The 16459-nt window shown below is 33.9% G+C and overlaps 1 protein-coding gene across 1 annotated transcript; it reads left to right on the top strand.

Moving 5' to 3' along the window:
* The first annotated feature begins 2317 nt into the window (after positions 1 to 2317).
* On the top strand, positions 2318 to 14509 carry LOC147381626 (SNF2 domain-containing protein CLASSY 3-like). The gene is made up of 4 exons (XM_086430159.1): positions 2318 to 4123; positions 9643 to 9801; positions 10547 to 12623; positions 13469 to 14509. Exons 1-3 carry the CDS (start codon positions 2627 to 2629, stop codon positions 12482 to 12484), a joined length of 3594 nt encoding a protein of 1197 aa, XP_086286285.1. The 5' UTR covers positions 2318 to 2626; the 3' UTR covers positions 12485 to 12623; positions 13469 to 14509.
* Positions 14510 to 16459: the final 1950 nt, after the last annotated feature.

Below are 16459 nucleotides of genomic sequence, written 5' to 3'. Positions count from 1 at the left end.
GTCACATACCAAAATTATGGACAAGTGTTACGCACATCCTGTTAGTTCTTGCATGTATTTATGATTTTTGAAATCTTGTATTTTCCACCCATATCGAGTCAACTCATTCGTATCTTAAACAACTCAACTGCATAAATCAATTAAAAATTATTTACAAATACATAAATAATTATGATGAGTACAATAAAGATGATGATGGAGATGAGTATGGTCATCATCACCATCAAACTGATTTGATCTATATATGTTAGATTTATTAAATACATAAATAAAGTATAATAATTAAAAGATAATTTTAAAATTTGACTTGAATCTTAATCTAATTGATTCAATTCAAAAATTTGCAAGACAACTTAAATGAGTCAAACACAATTATATTAAACTTATGAATAAATTTTGATAAATAAAAATATTTATTTCATATTTTTCACAAAAATATTAATTAGCAAATAAATTGGACAAGCTTTTTATTTGTTTCGGTATATTTTTAGATTTCCGCTTTGTAAAGTTGTTAAAAGGGTATTTCAGGTATTTTACTCAAAAAATCTTCAAAAGATCCTTAATACATTAATATTTTATTAAGTGGAACTTAAATGATCCCTATTGTTTTATTAGGAGATTATTCAGTACATATTCTCAATAAAGAGTCATTCACAATCATTGTCCCAAAATTAAATTACTCTCATATTTTCTAAATTAATCAAATAAATTGAATTAATATATTAACAAAAGTAACAAAAATAGCTTTAAATAAAATTGAATGAAATACAAAAAATTTATCATTGTTACTTACAATTAGATAAGTGATACATGTCATGCAAGTCTGGTTAAGATAAGAACACTCTTCAAAACCTTGGATTCTTGCCTGCATACATTTTGTTTTAGTCAAAACCACCAGCACAATTAAGATTATTTAAAGCTGTGGATTACTATCATTGTAAATTTTGTCACATACCAAAATTATGGACAAATATTACGCACATCCTGTTAGTTCTTGCATGTATTTATGATTTTTGAAATCTTATATTTTCCACCCATATCGAGTCAACTCATTCGTATCTTAAATAATTAAACTACATAAATCAATTAAAAATTATTTACAAATACATAGATCATTATGATGACTATAATAAAGATGATGATGGAGATGAGTATGGTCATCATCACCATCAAATTGATTTGATCTATTTATGTTAGATTTATGAAAATATATAAATAAATTACAATAATTAAAAGATAATTTTAAAACTCGACTTGAATCTTCATTGAATTGATTCAATTCAAAAATTTGCAAGACGACTTAAATAAGTCAAACACAATTATATTGAACTTATTAATAAATAAAAATATTTCTTTCATATTCTTCATAGAAATATTAATTAGCAAATAAATTGGTCAAACTTTTTATTTGTTTCGGTATATGTTTAGATAGATCAAACCACTCTGTAAAGTTATTAAAAGGGTATTTAAGGTATTTTACTTAAAAAATCTTCAAAAGATTCTTAAAAGGTTAAGTGGAACTTAAATGGTTCCTATTATTTATTAGGAGATTATTTGGTACATATTCTCAATAAAGAGTCCTTTACAATCATTGTCCCAAAATTAAATTACTCCCATATTTTCTAAATTAATCAAATAATTTGAATTAATATATTAAGAAAAGTGACAAAAATAACTTCAAATAAAATTGAATGAAATACATAAAATTTATCATCATTACTTACAATTAAATAAGTGACACATGTCATGCAAGTCTGGTTAAGATAAGAACATTTTTTAAAATCATGGACTCTTGCCTTTATACATTTTGTTTTAGTCAAAACCACTGGCACAATTAAGATTCTTTAAAACTGTAGACTACTATCTCTGTAAATGATTCTTTAAAACTGTGGACTACTACGTCTGTAAATTTTGTCATGTACCAAAATCATGAACAAGTGTTACACAGATCCTGTTAGCTCTTACATGTATTTACGGTTTTGAAATCTTATATTTTCCACTCATATCGAGTTAACTCATTCATATCTTAAACAACTCAACCGCATAAATCAATTGAAAATTATTTACAAATATATATTTATATTTAAATAATGATTCTATATATCATATAAAAAATTTAAATTATTAAAAAATAATTATTTTATTTAAAAAATTACCAAACCCAGTTGATTGTTGATTGTGAAAGGAACGAACCAACTCATCTCGAAGGATATGCTTAGTTATTAATACATTTTAAAAGGGTAGTTTCGGTATAAGAACAACAGAGAAAGAATCCTGACGAAAACAACGGCAACTCAGACTCAGTTTCCTTTGCATGCATTGTTCGCGCCCTTTTGTTTGCTAATTAATATTTATTTATTTCCTTTTCTGTCCTTTCCAAAACTCTACTTATTCGCCGCTGCAACTTCTTTCTCTCTCACCGGAAATCTTCGTCTCGAAAACAAAGGTCTCTCTATCTTTCTCTCACTAAAGTTTCAATCTTTCTGTCATGAAAGTTTCAATCTTTCTCTCTCTTTGAATATTCGAGTTTTGTTATTTCTGCTCTTCGATTGGATCTTTGATTGTTTTTCTTTAAGTTTTGGTTTAATATTTTGTTTCAAAGATCGAAATTTTGTAAAATTTGGTGATGGATTTCTCTTCGTCTATAGCGAAGAGAACTCGATCAAAAGAAGCCCTATTTTTCAAAACCGAATTTGAGAGAAGAAAGAAGAGTAATGGAGGTAGTAGTACAGTGGGGTTGAATCAATGTGGTAGTAAGGAGTGTGGAGAATCGAATGGAAATGGAGTTAGAATTAGGGATTTTGAGAAATTAGGGTTTGAGAATGTAAGAGGGGATAAAGATGGTTCTAAGGCTCGTGATCATGCAGTTTTTGTTGACGATAGAGAGGATGAAGAAGAAGAAGAAGAATTGGAAGTAAGAGGCGGAGTACGAGAGAGAGGAGGATTTGATTCTTTTTGTAAAAAGGGTTTTGGTTCAAAATCAGGGGTTGAGCGTGAAGGAGAGGGAGAGGGAAAGAAAGGGTTTTTTTCTGTTCCTTCTGATGGTTATGAATTGAAGAGGAAAAGTTTATCGACATCAGGGATGGAGAAAGGTAAGAATGTGGTTTCAATTGATATAGATGATAGTGAATCGTCTGATGATGAAGAAGTTGAAAGGTTTGAATTTTTTAATGAAAAGGAGGAATTTTGCATAGGGAGAAGAACTCGTTCGAAGCTGGGAGTTCCGGAAGAGCAGAGAACTAGTAGGACTGTTTGCATTGATACCGATGAGTCAGAATCAGAATCTGAATCTTCTAGTAGTGATGATAATGAGGATTATGAAATGGGTGTCGATGTGGAGGAGTCCACTTCTTTCAGTGGAGATGGAGACGGAAGTGAGGATGGAGACAGAGAAGAAAATGGGGATGGAGATGGGGAAGATACTGAAGTTTTTGAGGTGGACGGGGAGGATGGAAGTGATGAAACAAAACTTAAGAGAAAAAGGTTTCCTGGAGTCAATGTTATTCATGCCAAAGGGGATAAGAATAGTCCAAGAACTCCTGGTGAGAGTATTTCTATAGCACAACGAACTCGATCACATTTTAATTCAGTATCTTCCAAGAAGAAGAAGTTTGGGACAATTAGTCACCCGATATGTTTTGATGAGAAAAAGATTGATTCTTCATTTGGGAGTGACAGTGATGATGACGATGATGATGATGATGATGATGAGAGTGAAGGTGATGATGAATGTGGTGGAAATGAAGACGATGGCAATGGTGATAATGGTGTTGAAAAGGAAGTAGTTGGTAAAAAGGAGGAAGCGGAGTTGGGAAAACCCACAAAAAGAAAGCGTGTTTGTGCACCAAAGGGTGATTCACTTTTCAATCTTTTTGTAAATACAATTTGGGAGAAGGGTGAAGTGCTTCAACAAGAGTTAAGTCATTCTGAAGATGAGACCCCTGAAGAAGAAGGAACTCCAACCGTTGTTCCTCGGGCATCGCTTCCTTTGAAGTTCTCTTTTGGTGTTAAAGAGTGTAAGCCGAAGGAGAAATCAGATTATGAGAAAGAAATGGATAAGTTGTGGGCTGAGTTTGATTTTGCTCTGCAGTCCAGCGTGATTGGTTCCTTTGGTTGCTCTGCGGTAAGACCAAATATTTGTTATTCAACTCGGTGCATTTGAATTTAAGTGAAAAATTGTGTGATCATAATTCCATTTATTTCCTTATGTGAACTATTACTCTTGCTTGATTATGTTTGTTATCATGTTATCCCTATTTCAGCTAGATTCGATCTGGATTTCTTATTGCCAACATTGATGGTAGTTTACTTAAATAGCCATGTTTATGAAGAGGAGTACTTGTGTATGGACTTCCACATGTTTGCTCTCCCTCCCCACTTACCCAGGCTACAATGTGATATGTGGAACTTTGCTATTGCACCATTTCTGTGATTTATTATGGGTAAAAGTAGTTTTTACAGTAGTGAAACTGAATGCTTGTCCCATCACAACGTTGAGATTGTGGGCTTGATCCCAGCTTCTCAAAATGATAGTAGTAATAAAATAAATGAAACTTACTGCCATGTGCTGTACATGAATAACACATAACCTCAATGGTAGGATATACTCCTGATTAACAAATTATCTGTTGCAGAAAAAGAAAAGTTACCCTCACTTTTCCGTAAAATATGTAAGTTACCCTCAGATAATATCAAGCCTTTAAGTGCTATATCCTCGATTCTTTCATTAAAATATAATGAAAGATTGTAAGTTGAAAAGTGATTATCCAGAATATATCAATTATTATTGTTATTTTTTTTGTGTGTGTGATTATACTATAATATAAATATTCTTATGTAAAGCTTTCTATTATGTTAGTGGTATTCCTTTTGTAGTGTATACCGTCCATATTTGATTTTATATCTGCATGAGTATGTCACTTGTGGTATGCCATTAAATGTTTGGACCATAATTTATATTCATTCATGGAAATTACAGAATAAGTGTGATACTGAGGGGGACCTGGTTGGCGAAGAGTAAGAGAGTTTTCCAAGGAGTGAAAGTCTCATCTCTGGAGCTCATTTTAAGCATTATAGGATTGATATATTTTTGAAGTAAACTCTTTTGTGGATTTTAATGGTGTTTTTTTTTTTTTTTTTTTTCGTGAAGAGTTTTTATTTTATTTTTAGGTGGGTGTCTTTTTGTTCCTGTTCCCTTCTTTTTTTGTTTTTCTTAGGTCAATCACCTCGACTGCCTTATGTACATTCTCTTCCTCTTCTTTGAAATAAAATTTAATTATCAAAAAAAAAAAAAAAAGAAGATACTTAGGTTTATCACGCATTGGACATGCATAGGAGCAGTTCTGATTCTTGTAAATAGATGTGATAACTTTGGTTGTCCTGTGTCGAGAAGTAACATAATTTGTAATTAAATATCTCAAACATGGAGCCATATATTTTTTTTTCATTCAGCTATTTTGGTTCATGGATCAAATTTGTACAAAAATAGCTATAATTATCTGAGAAGAGACTATGCAACACTGGCGAATTATCTAGGTAAAAAATTACATGTTGCGCCCTCCATGTGTGCGATGTCATGGCAAGGGGACTTGCCTCACATATGATGCAAGTCAGGGGAGATCGCCCTTGTGGAGTCGTGCTAGAGGAAATAGCCATTCCACCCTTGGTTCACGTGTCTAGTCAACTGGGGTGAACCATCATGGCATCATGGTAGCACGGAGAGAGACCTGCACAATGTGAAAGCAATCGCTAGCATGTAGAGGACATACATCCATGAAGAGAGTGGGAATTACGCTATTGAGGGGATGCCAATTGGCATTTGTATACGACCAAGAACGTGATAAAGACGCCACTAGGGCATACCACCTGGCAAAGGCCATTTAGCAATTAAACCCTAGTTGAAGGACTATAAGAAGGGGGCCTATGCACGTGAGACGGTGAGAGGGGGTCTTTCTGTTTGTAAAAACCCAATTTGGAGGAGCACTCATGCGAGTTCAGAGGGGAGATTACACAAAGTCCTTGTTCACCGATATAATTCTATAGTTAGGAAGAATTAGATAATTGGACTATATTTTTGCCCATGTCATTTCCAAGTTGAATCCATTGCTTGTGATACTTACGAAAGGCCCATAATTGAAGAAAATTAGGTTGGGTTGAAGAAGTTTTTCAAGGATAAAGAGAAAGAATGGGTTTGGACAGGATATAGAGATGAGCAAGATATGAAGGAAATAGATATATGATGAAAGAGAATGAAGGAAAAATATATGGGTCTCATGCATTGATTTTTCCAGAGAATTTTAATATTTTCCAATGAAGTTTATTTTTTAATGCGCTTGGATGAAGTGAAATGGGAGCCAAATGACAAAATTGCTCTAGAAGAAGTAAATGTTTTCTAGGAAGAACAATTCCATAGTTATTTACAGAATTCAGCATCTCAGCACCATCCAATTTAATGTCTGGTGTGGAAACCGGACCGTACTTGTACTTTACATGAGCTTTGTGCTATAAGTACGGCAAATTAACTTCAAAACCTGAGTTTATTTACTCCAAAAATCTGCACCCCCCCACAATTCCATAGTTATTTACAGAATTCAACATCTCAGCACCATCCAATTTAATGTTTGGTGTGGAAACCGGACCGTTTTTGTACTTTACAGGAGCTTTGTGCTATAAGTATGGCAAATTAACTTCAAAACCTGAGTTTATTTACTCCAAAAATCTGCCCCCCCCCCCCAAGTTAGGGATTTAGGATCTTGGAAACAAACTATCATTGTAATCATCATCATCTGTGCCTTGTCCCAATATTGGTGTCGGTAACATGAATCCCAAAAAGCTATGGAAACTTCTACCCATAGTCACCAAAATCTGCGACTTATTGAAAAAGTAGCAATTAAATCGTGACACAAACTTCACAATTAAATCACAAACTTTGTGATTAAATCGGAAAGAATAAAAGATGACATCGATGCACTAGTAAGAGAAGATGGCCTAGATAAAGGTGATGGTGATCTTGTTACCGATGAAGTGTTAGATATTGAGGACGCAAATGAAGATGACATTGGTTTTGATTGGTTAATGAATCTTAAATTGCGCTCAGGATTGTAATCTTTTTACATTTTGAACTATATAAACCTTAATTGTGTTGTAGACCTGTGTTTACTTCTTGTGATTTGATATGGAGGTTTGGTAATTTATTATTGTAATTTAACATGATATTTAATTATATAATATAAGAACAACACTTAGTAAGAACAATTACACTGTCCTAACTCTAGCTCGATTTTTTCTGAATGTTTCCCAATCTTACTCTATTTTCCGAATTTTTTTCCTTTCTGACTTATTCCTGAACCCCAACTTGGTGACTATGCTTCGACCTACCTTCTAGAAGAAAAGTCTTTCCTTCTAATTATTTGACTGACTAGCCCTAACAAACTACATCGTAACAGAAGCCTTATCAGTCTTAATTACAGGTGCCAGGTAGCTTAGTTGGTAAAGTCTTTGGATGATGATACCAGAGACCTGGGTTCAAATCCCGCCAGCTCCGAGTTAGTAAACTAGTTAAAAACAGGCTTACCAATAATAAAAAACAAGCTTTATCAGGAAACTAGTTTCTAAAACTTGCACTATGCTGGAAACTCCTGCAAGTAGGAAATTTATGAAATAAGTAGTGTGTTGGAAATATTTCAATGAGATAAAGGGTTTGTGACAGAAAAATGCGGGCTATAAGGTCCTCCTGGGATTTGGGTCTGGTCATATGTCTGTAAGCAGTTTGCTATGGCTGTCGGTTTATAGAGCTTTTGTCCTGAAATCATCAATCAATCAGATGGTGTGTCCCAGATTCCCTTGATACGTGTTATATGGTATAACCATTTAGTGGGGTTGTACATACTTCATTATATTCATAATTTTCTATTGAGACTCAACTAGATTTGATCTCATCAAAGTTTGTGATATAGTATGGTCATATTTCCAGATTATTAAAGTCAAGCATTAGATGTTCGATAATTATTATTGTTCTACTTTTGATTTTTAAGCCACGAGTCTTAGAAGCCTCCAGGGATGGGGCACTTGTGTCGTACGTAACCAAGTTAATAATATATTAGCCAAGGATAGTCAATACAACTCGTCATTTTAAAAAAAATTAGATGCATAAATTCCATTGGTGTCGTATGGCAAGTTTAAAAATTATACCACTGTAGCTTGCTAAGTTGAATACCCGAACCTGCTTTAAAAATCCGTCTCCACCTACAAACTCCTAACCCACTCTTCTATCATGACAAAAAAAAAAAAAAAAGAACAGAAAAAGAAAATAAGATCATAATAATTTGTATGCATTTTTCTTCCTTTTTCTTTTGAATAGGTTTAAGTGTGAAGACGGGATTTTGATCCTAGGTCTGCAGTATTACGTCACACACTTCATCACCTGACCAAGGTGGTACCTTCATAATTTATGTGCTCATTTAATAGCAAAAAATTCCTTATGTATTTTGCATACTTTACGGTGGATTCTATTAAGTAGATTTTGCTAGTATTCCTTTAAATAGTTTATTTACATGCATTATATAATTTAAACATGTTGATATGTAGCATGTATGAATGTGTGTTTTTCATTGGTTTTTTTTTTCAACTCTTAATCCCTCACCAAATTGTACTGATATGAGAATCACTTTAATATTTTATATACTAGGTGAGGGGTACGCGTGATGCACGTGTTGCTCAAGTAATGGTATTTTTTTAGTTATTCAATGATCTTAGTAGTGTTTTTTCCCTACAAAAGTGTTTTAAGAGTTGTTGGAGGGCAAGTGAACAATGTAAATTTTAAATATCCATATTATCATTATTTTCTACATTTTCGTTGTAAAATTTAAATTGTTAGGGAATATAAGAAATTTAAAACAAAATAAATATTAGTTTTATAGGTACTAAAAGTTTAGTCAACAGATGTTAATGTAAAGATCTCAGCAAGAAGTTTCCAATGGTTTTATTGCCCAAACATACTAGATCGAATTATGTGCTTTTGAAAAATCTGAAGAGAAAAAATGTTGAAGGGTGGAAAAGAGAGAAACATGGGCTAACATTGCAATTTGGTAGAGGACATTTCAAAATAAATAAAAATTGACAACCTATAGGGCAATAATGTTTTCTTAAAGATGAAAAGATGAAGTATCTTTTCACTCATCATGCGAGCTGTCCAAGATCTGCCTTGTCATTATGACAAAGCATGTCTTCTTAGAGTGTTTTTGGGTAGAGAAATGATTTTATGGGGGTTGACTCCATTTTCCATTTGTTGGGGGCATTTAGAAGGGGAGAAATAACTGTTTTTTTTTTTAGATGGAAATCTCTATTGTAAAGACGTGGGGTAAGTGCTGTAGGTGTAAAATTACATTTTACCAATAAGAAAATTCCCTGACTTATAATGCACGTTTAAAATAAGTAATAAAGATATTTAAAGAAACATTTGGATGGAAAATTTGTAATGACAATAAATGGATTATTTTATTTTATAAATACATTCATTCTATTTCTAAATGAAGTTAAAACTTTAAGTTGTTGAATCTTTGTTTATTTATCAATATATGAAACTCCTTGACTTGTTTTATTCTCTATTTAGAATAACCAATGGGCTTTTATGATTGTATGCAGGTAGACACTGAAGATGCTAATGAACCCAAGGATGAAGCAGACCCATCTGTTCTTTGTCGTCAAGGGAAGCATCAACTGATCCTCGATGAGCAAATTGGAATTAAATGCAGATTTTGTTCTTTTGTGCAGCTGGAGATTAAATATATATTACCACCCTTGGTAAGTTATGTCGGTTTAATTGGGCCCATCGACCTGTTTTTCGTAGTCTTTGTTTTTATTAACAAATTTGTGGATAAACCATTCCCAATGAATTTATTCTTCTTATTAAAGGCCCATTTTTAATAGTCTTTCTGTTTATAAACAAATTTATGGATAATCTGAAAATGGAGAAAACACCCCAAACCATTCCCAAAGAATTTATTCTTGTTCAATAAAATTTTGTTTATTAATTTCAGGTCCTGCAGGGAAGCTTGACAATATTTTCTTCTTAAAAGGAAAATTCTACTGTTTTGGAATTTTCAAAAAAAGTAAAAAAAATCTTTTTATGGAATTAATTTATGATTTTCTTTTAAGCTTCCATACAGAGCCCAAGTGTTCTCTTAAATTTCATCAAAATTATAGCTTTATCTTTAGCCGAAAACTCTATGAAAAGAGTAATTCTTTAAGAGTTAATTTATAGTAATGAAAATGGAATAATTCAATTTATTGTGATATTGCTGACAAGTGGTGCAGGTAACAATAGATGGTTGAGTTAAAAAAAATAGATTGAGCTATTTGTATGATGTCATCCTCTCTTCGGGATTAAATGACAAGGGGAATGTAATCTGAGATACTAATTTTACTTTTCTTTCATATATATATTTTTTTGGAGATTAGTGTTTCCTTTTAATTCCTTTACCAATTTCTAATTTTAAAAGAATTTAAGTTGGAAACTCTAATATGTACTCTGTTTTGTATGTTGAAGAACACACACCATTCGGAAGTAACGAACAAGAAAACCTGTTATAGCAATGGAGACTTTTCTATGTTGGATGGATTTCATTTTCAGGATACCGATGAGTCTCAGGGCTCCTTTGGTCGTTCTAAAGGCACAGTGTGGGACAAATTCCCGGGCATCAGAACGAGAATGTTTCCACATCAACAAGAAGGTTTTGAGTTTATGTGGAAAAACATAGCAGGCAGTATTGACCTTGATAAGTTGAAGTCTGCTAATTCTTCTGGAATAGGCGGCTGCGTGATTTCCCATGCCCCCGGAACTGGGAAGACCCTTTTAACGATTGTCTTCCTCCAGACATATATGGAAGTATTTGAAGAATGCAGACCAGTCATTATTGCTCCTTGTAGTATGTTACTTACTTGGGAAGAAGAATTCAAAAAATGGAAGGTTGACATTCCATTTCACAATCTCAATAGTCTCGAGTTCTCTGGGAAGGAAAATCCGGCAGCCCGTAAATTGGTCCAGAACCGATCCAGAAGTAAGAAGTTGAACCGCATAGTGAAGCTATATTCATGGAGTAGGGGAAAGAGCATCCTAGGAGTTAGCTATCCTTTGTTTCAAAAGCTTGCTGGACAAAGGGATAAAGAGTGCGAGATCCCCCTTGATAAAGAAGGTGAGGAGATACGGAAGATCTTACTTGAGAAGCCGAGTCTGTTAGTCCTTGATGAAGGTCATACACCCCGAAATGAACGAAGTCGTATCTGGTTGGCTCTAGAGAAGATTAAAACAGAAAGGCGCATCATTCTGTCGGGAACTCCTTTTCAGAACAATTTTGATGAGCTCTACAATACGTTGTGGTTGGTGAGACCGAAATTTGCAGACAAGATCTCATCAAAAACACAAAAGATCCTCCAAAGAAAATCAAAATTGCGGGAAGGGAAAGAGGCAAGAGGGAAATGGGTTTCTCTAACGAGTTCTATTGGCAAACAAGATGATGATCAAATGTTAGAGGAGATTAGAAGAATGATTGTTCCGTTTGTTCATGTTCATAGAGGTAGTATACTTCAACAAAATCTTCCCGGATTGAGGGACTGTGTAGTTGTTTTACATCCGCCCCCTTTGCAGAAGCACCTACTTGAGGGTCTTCAAGGTATACAGAACCCATTTGAATTCGAATATACTGTGTCGTTGGCCTCTGTCCATCCCTCGTTGTTGACAAGGTGCAATTGGTCTGGAAACGAAAAATCCGTTGTGGACAAGATTACGTCAGAAAGATTTAAATTGAACCCCGATGAAGGGGTGAAGACAAGATTTCTTATGGAACTAATCCGTCTTAGTCAGGCTTTGAATGAGAAAGTATTGGTTTTCAGCCAATACATTGATCCATTCGGGCTTATAAAGGACCAACTTCTTTCCCATTTCAATTGGACTGAAGGGAAGGAGGTTCTTCAGATGGACGGCAAGCTGAACATGAAGATTAGGCAAACTTCCATAAATCTGTTTAATGATCCAACAAGTAAGGTCAGGGTATTACTAGCATCCACAAAGGCTTGTCGTGAGGGGATCAATCTTGTTGGGGCTTCAAGAATTGTGCTTCTTGATGTTGTTTGGAATCCGTCGGTTGAAAGGCAAGCTATAAGCCGTGCATACAGACTAGGACAGAAGAAAGTAGTGTACACATACCATCTAATTACGTCAGGGACTATGGAGGGCGAGAAATACTGTAGACAGATTGGGAAGGATCGGTTATCTAAGTTGGTGTTTTCGTCTGCACACAGTGATGAAGCTAAGAAGACTGATTCGTCTACAGTCTCAGATGATAAAATCTTGGAAGAGATGGTGGGGCACGACAAGCTCAAAAACATGTTCGAGAAGATAATATACCAACCAAAAGAATCGAGCTTGATTGACTCTTTTGGATCCGTGGCTTCCAAGCGAACACCCATTGTAAATGCAGTTGGGTAGCCATCAGACAACATCTTCACCAAGTGACTTGTAAATTTCCGGCAGAGTTGGGTCTATCAAAGCCATTGACCTTGGAAATTCTGAATAATGTAAATGGAAGTTATATGCCAACCAGTGCTTCATTGGTTGATCCAAGATAGTAAGTTCTCCTCCTATTAACTATTGTAGTTTTATCATTTATCTCTTAATGGGTAGATATATATTCCAAGTTATAGTAGTCAGTATCAAACAAAATTTTAGAATTCATGCCTCTCACTAAGGGTGAGAGGTCCTATTTAATTGGTACGGTGAGGGAGGTCTTGTTTGCCAGACATCATCTGATAATCATAACCACGCATTCCATCATTCATAAAATGTCTAATTCTGATGTTTTGAACATCTAATCAGACTGATTTAATTTTATTTTTTTCACTTTTAATTGACCTCTTAGGTGTGACTACCAAATGGTAGGTCACTATGGACATGTCCCGACGTATTCAAGGCACTATATATAGTAGTCTTTTATTTATTTATGTACTTGATAAGGCAAAAGTAAATATATATTGGAAATAGGGAAGTTAAACATTGTTTCAATTTACATTATTTACCTAATTATGTCTGATTTATAATATACTCAGCGCAGACATTTTCCCTGCATTTTTTTAGATTGCTCTATGTTGCTTCATTTCTTGAATTATGCTTACTTAATTCTCTCAAGTCACATTATTTTCTAGAACTGATCATAATAAGTGAGTCTGACCTTGGCCATGCTTGTTTTACTCATAGCCTTTAAGCTGCTACATTTTAAATTCATGAAGAAACTCTTTTTTTGTTGATCAGACTTGTTGTTACCGACCTCGATATTTAGTATAATTAGGTTTAGATGATGATGACCAACTTCCTTGCGTCGGTCAACTCTCATATTCCTCATTCTCAAGTTAGGTTTCCATTCTTCATGAAAAGTCAATTGTTTTACCCTAATGCCTTTAATTTCATATATTTCAGACTGTGGACTATGAATTGAAACAATCCAAGCGTCGCCCCCTCACCAACCCCTCGCTGGCTACTGGAAGTCTATGTAAGACAGTCTACCCTTTTCAGGCTTCATTTTGTAGAGTTTTATATTTTAGCTTTTAATACCATCATAATTATAATTTTTGGGATTTATCACTGTTCTTTTATTTCAAGAAAAGTTTTTTTTTCCTTTGTACTTTTTTCATTTTTAAATATTCGACGGCGCCTTCAAATTGAAAATTAATAGTGGCTTTATCTTCAAAAAAATTTCTTTATTGTTTTTGTTTGTAAAGGGACAATCTGTAAATACACATTTCTGAAAGTTCTATACATGATCTTTTCTTGGTTTTGTCCTTTGAAAGTCCCCATGTTGTAGACAGTATGTACGGTCTATTAGTGCCATAGCTTTTCAATGCTTTGCACATGTAGGGGAGTAGTATGATTTGTCCTGGATACCCCAACACAATGGCCATTATTGACTATTGGGGATTATCTTTGGCACATGCAATTCCATTGGTGGGCTGGGCTGGGCTGGACCAAAAACAACCTGGCCCATTTGGGGCAGTCTTAGAGAAGAAAAGTAAAGGCCCATATAGGTTTTGGGTCAAGTTGGACTAAGACCCATTTATTTAAAGGATCGGGTTTTGAATAGGGTGTAGGAAAATTTTGGGGTCGGTTGAGCTTATTTTGTTCCTTATTTCCTTTCTATCCATGTCTTCCATTAAACTACAAACGATTGAATAGGCTTTGTCTTGTACTCTCCATTGTAGGTTTGACCCCTAGTTTTAAATCCCTTTCAAGTATTCAAAGTTTTTTATTCTATTCATCCCTAATCTCGCACTTGATATAATCCCATGAAAGGAAATACCTCTACTTCGAATAATTAAAACCCCATTGTGTTGTTTCCATATCTAAGGATAATTTGAAATGGTCCAATTTTTTTTATATTCTTGTGAGCTTGTGATATATACCCATGGACGACAAATCCGTCGTGCTAGTATTTTTAGGATTTTGGTTCTGGCTTCCCACCAATGTTTGCTTGGGTCAGCCCATCTCAATTGGGTATCAGATTAACGCTAAAAGCATGGTTTAAAAAATAGTTATAACCGATGTGAAATCGTTTTAATTTTTCTCCATATCAAGACAATGCCTCGTAATAAGATTTTAACAATGTGTATAGAGGGTTGGGTTGAAACTGATCCTACTTTATTGAATCGAAAGATGATCAACTATGAAATTCATCGACCTTTCTCGGGTTAGGGCTTGGGTTTGGGTTTATATTTCAGTTTGATAAACGGGTTGATGTATATTAATATGACCTTTAGGCCCATTTTCGTTATCAGTTTGTGGGTGTATTTCTTTATGTTTTTGGAATCTGTCTTTCTACGTGGCCTACAAGTAATCACAAAAGCTGACTCACTAAAATGTGCTTTTTTAATTTTGATGAGTCCCACAATGAAGTGTTTCTTGCTACCTTTACATCATCATGACAATTGAATCTAGTTGACACGTGTCCTTACTCCACTTATTAGGCTTCTCTAAAACCATATCAACATCTCAAATAATCCTCTTTGACCATTTGATTTAACAAGAGTTCCCTACTTTATATATGTGGCCCATACTCCCATATTGTTAGGCCATGTTTGCTATACCTGCAAAAAAGTGGTAAATCTATAATTGAGAAAATAACTGGGGCATGGAAAAAAAAATTATTTGGCAGCCAAGCACTGAAAAATTTCCACGAATTTTTATCTATTTATACCAATTTTAGAAACAATAATTGAATAATTGATTGGACGATCTTGATCATCTGATCAGATTGGTTGTTTGGATAGAAGTTTATAAGTGGATGGTTTAGATAAAAAAACTTAAGGTCCTTATAAAGCCAAGCAATCGTACAAGAGGAAATTGTAAGGAAGTACCATTGGATACTACTACTTGGTGCCTTCCCTTGTAAGGATTTGCTTGGTTCCTTCCGATTGCTTTTTGAAAAAAGGGCTTTCAAAGTTGTCAAAAAAAAGCTTTACTTTTACATTTGTAACCATTCGATTGGATTTATTTTTTTAAATATTAGATTGTATGGAATCACAGTATCTATTTGGATGCATTGCTCATGAAGCAAACCGTTACTAATTGTTTAATTTATAATCCTACTTAGTTGTTATTTATCCTTTTGTCTTTTGTGATTAAGAAAAATTAAAAAAGTTAAAAAGACTCCTTGTCATCGTCATTGTTTTGTCACATTATTGAGATTAGGATACATGTCTACCTTAAGTTTAAATATCGATCTGAAGCTAATGAGGATGTGAAATCAACTTTCCGAATATTACCTTTAACATCTTAATCCAAGTGAAAAACAACAAGTACGATAATATTACCTTTAATAAGTTAACTTGGAATTATCCAAAGGAAGTTCAATCAAAGAAATTGCAAAGATTAAAAATTGAGATGATTAGAACAAATATGCAAGTTAGATTTCAAATCCGCGTATAAATAGTATAAAATAGTCTATTAGGTTGGTAAAAAAGAATAATGATTTTCTAACTAGAAAGTCTTCACTCGGTCAATACTCTGATGACATGGCATGGATACAGAATCAAAGATTTTTTCTCAAGATACACAACGGCACATCTTCCATCAACCGAGTGAAGACTTCCTAATTAAAAAATCAGCCCTCATTAAAAAAAAATAATAATAAATAAATAAATAAAGGGGGGGCATACCCACTTTTATATGTTTTGATGAATATTTGAGATACCTCTTAATTTTCACATTAATGATATGCCTTCCTTCACCTCAGTCTTATCTACTAGACTAATGAAAAACTGACTTAGCTACTCTCATCTTTAACTTCTAGTCAAAAATCCTTATCCCACTCCATCTTCAAGGTTTTCAAGTTTTATAATAAATTATTCCTATTCAACCCATCCTACCTTCAAATCCATTATTTTCATCCTCACCTTAACCTCTTATAGAAAACCT

The sequence above is a fragment of the Akebia trifoliata genome, unplaced genomic scaffold, assembly GCF_017979445.1.
Source record: "Akebia trifoliata isolate Shusen 1 unplaced genomic scaffold, ASM1797944v1 Contig00325_ERROPOS2800000, whole genome shotgun sequence".
Taxonomy (NCBI): domain Eukaryota; kingdom Viridiplantae; phylum Streptophyta; class Magnoliopsida; order Ranunculales; family Lardizabalaceae; genus Akebia; species Akebia trifoliata.
The sequence above is the reverse complement of the archived record's forward strand: the minus strand, read 5'-3'. Positions and strand labels throughout refer to the sequence as shown.

Bases quoted from the DNA above. Each gene is read 5' to 3' on its own strand.
- LOC147381626 (XM_086430159.1), top strand. From the start codon at position 2,627: ATGGATTTCTCTTCGTCTATAGCGAAGAGAACTCGATCAAAAGAAGCC. The intron at 4,124-9,642 runs GTAAGACCAAAT...GATTGTATGCAG, and splicing joins GTTCCTTTGGTTGCTCTGCG to GTAGACACTGAAGATGCTAA. The intron at 9,802-10,546 runs GTAAGTTATGTC...TGTATGTTGAAG, and splicing joins AATATATATTACCACCCTTG to AACACACACCATTCGGAAGT.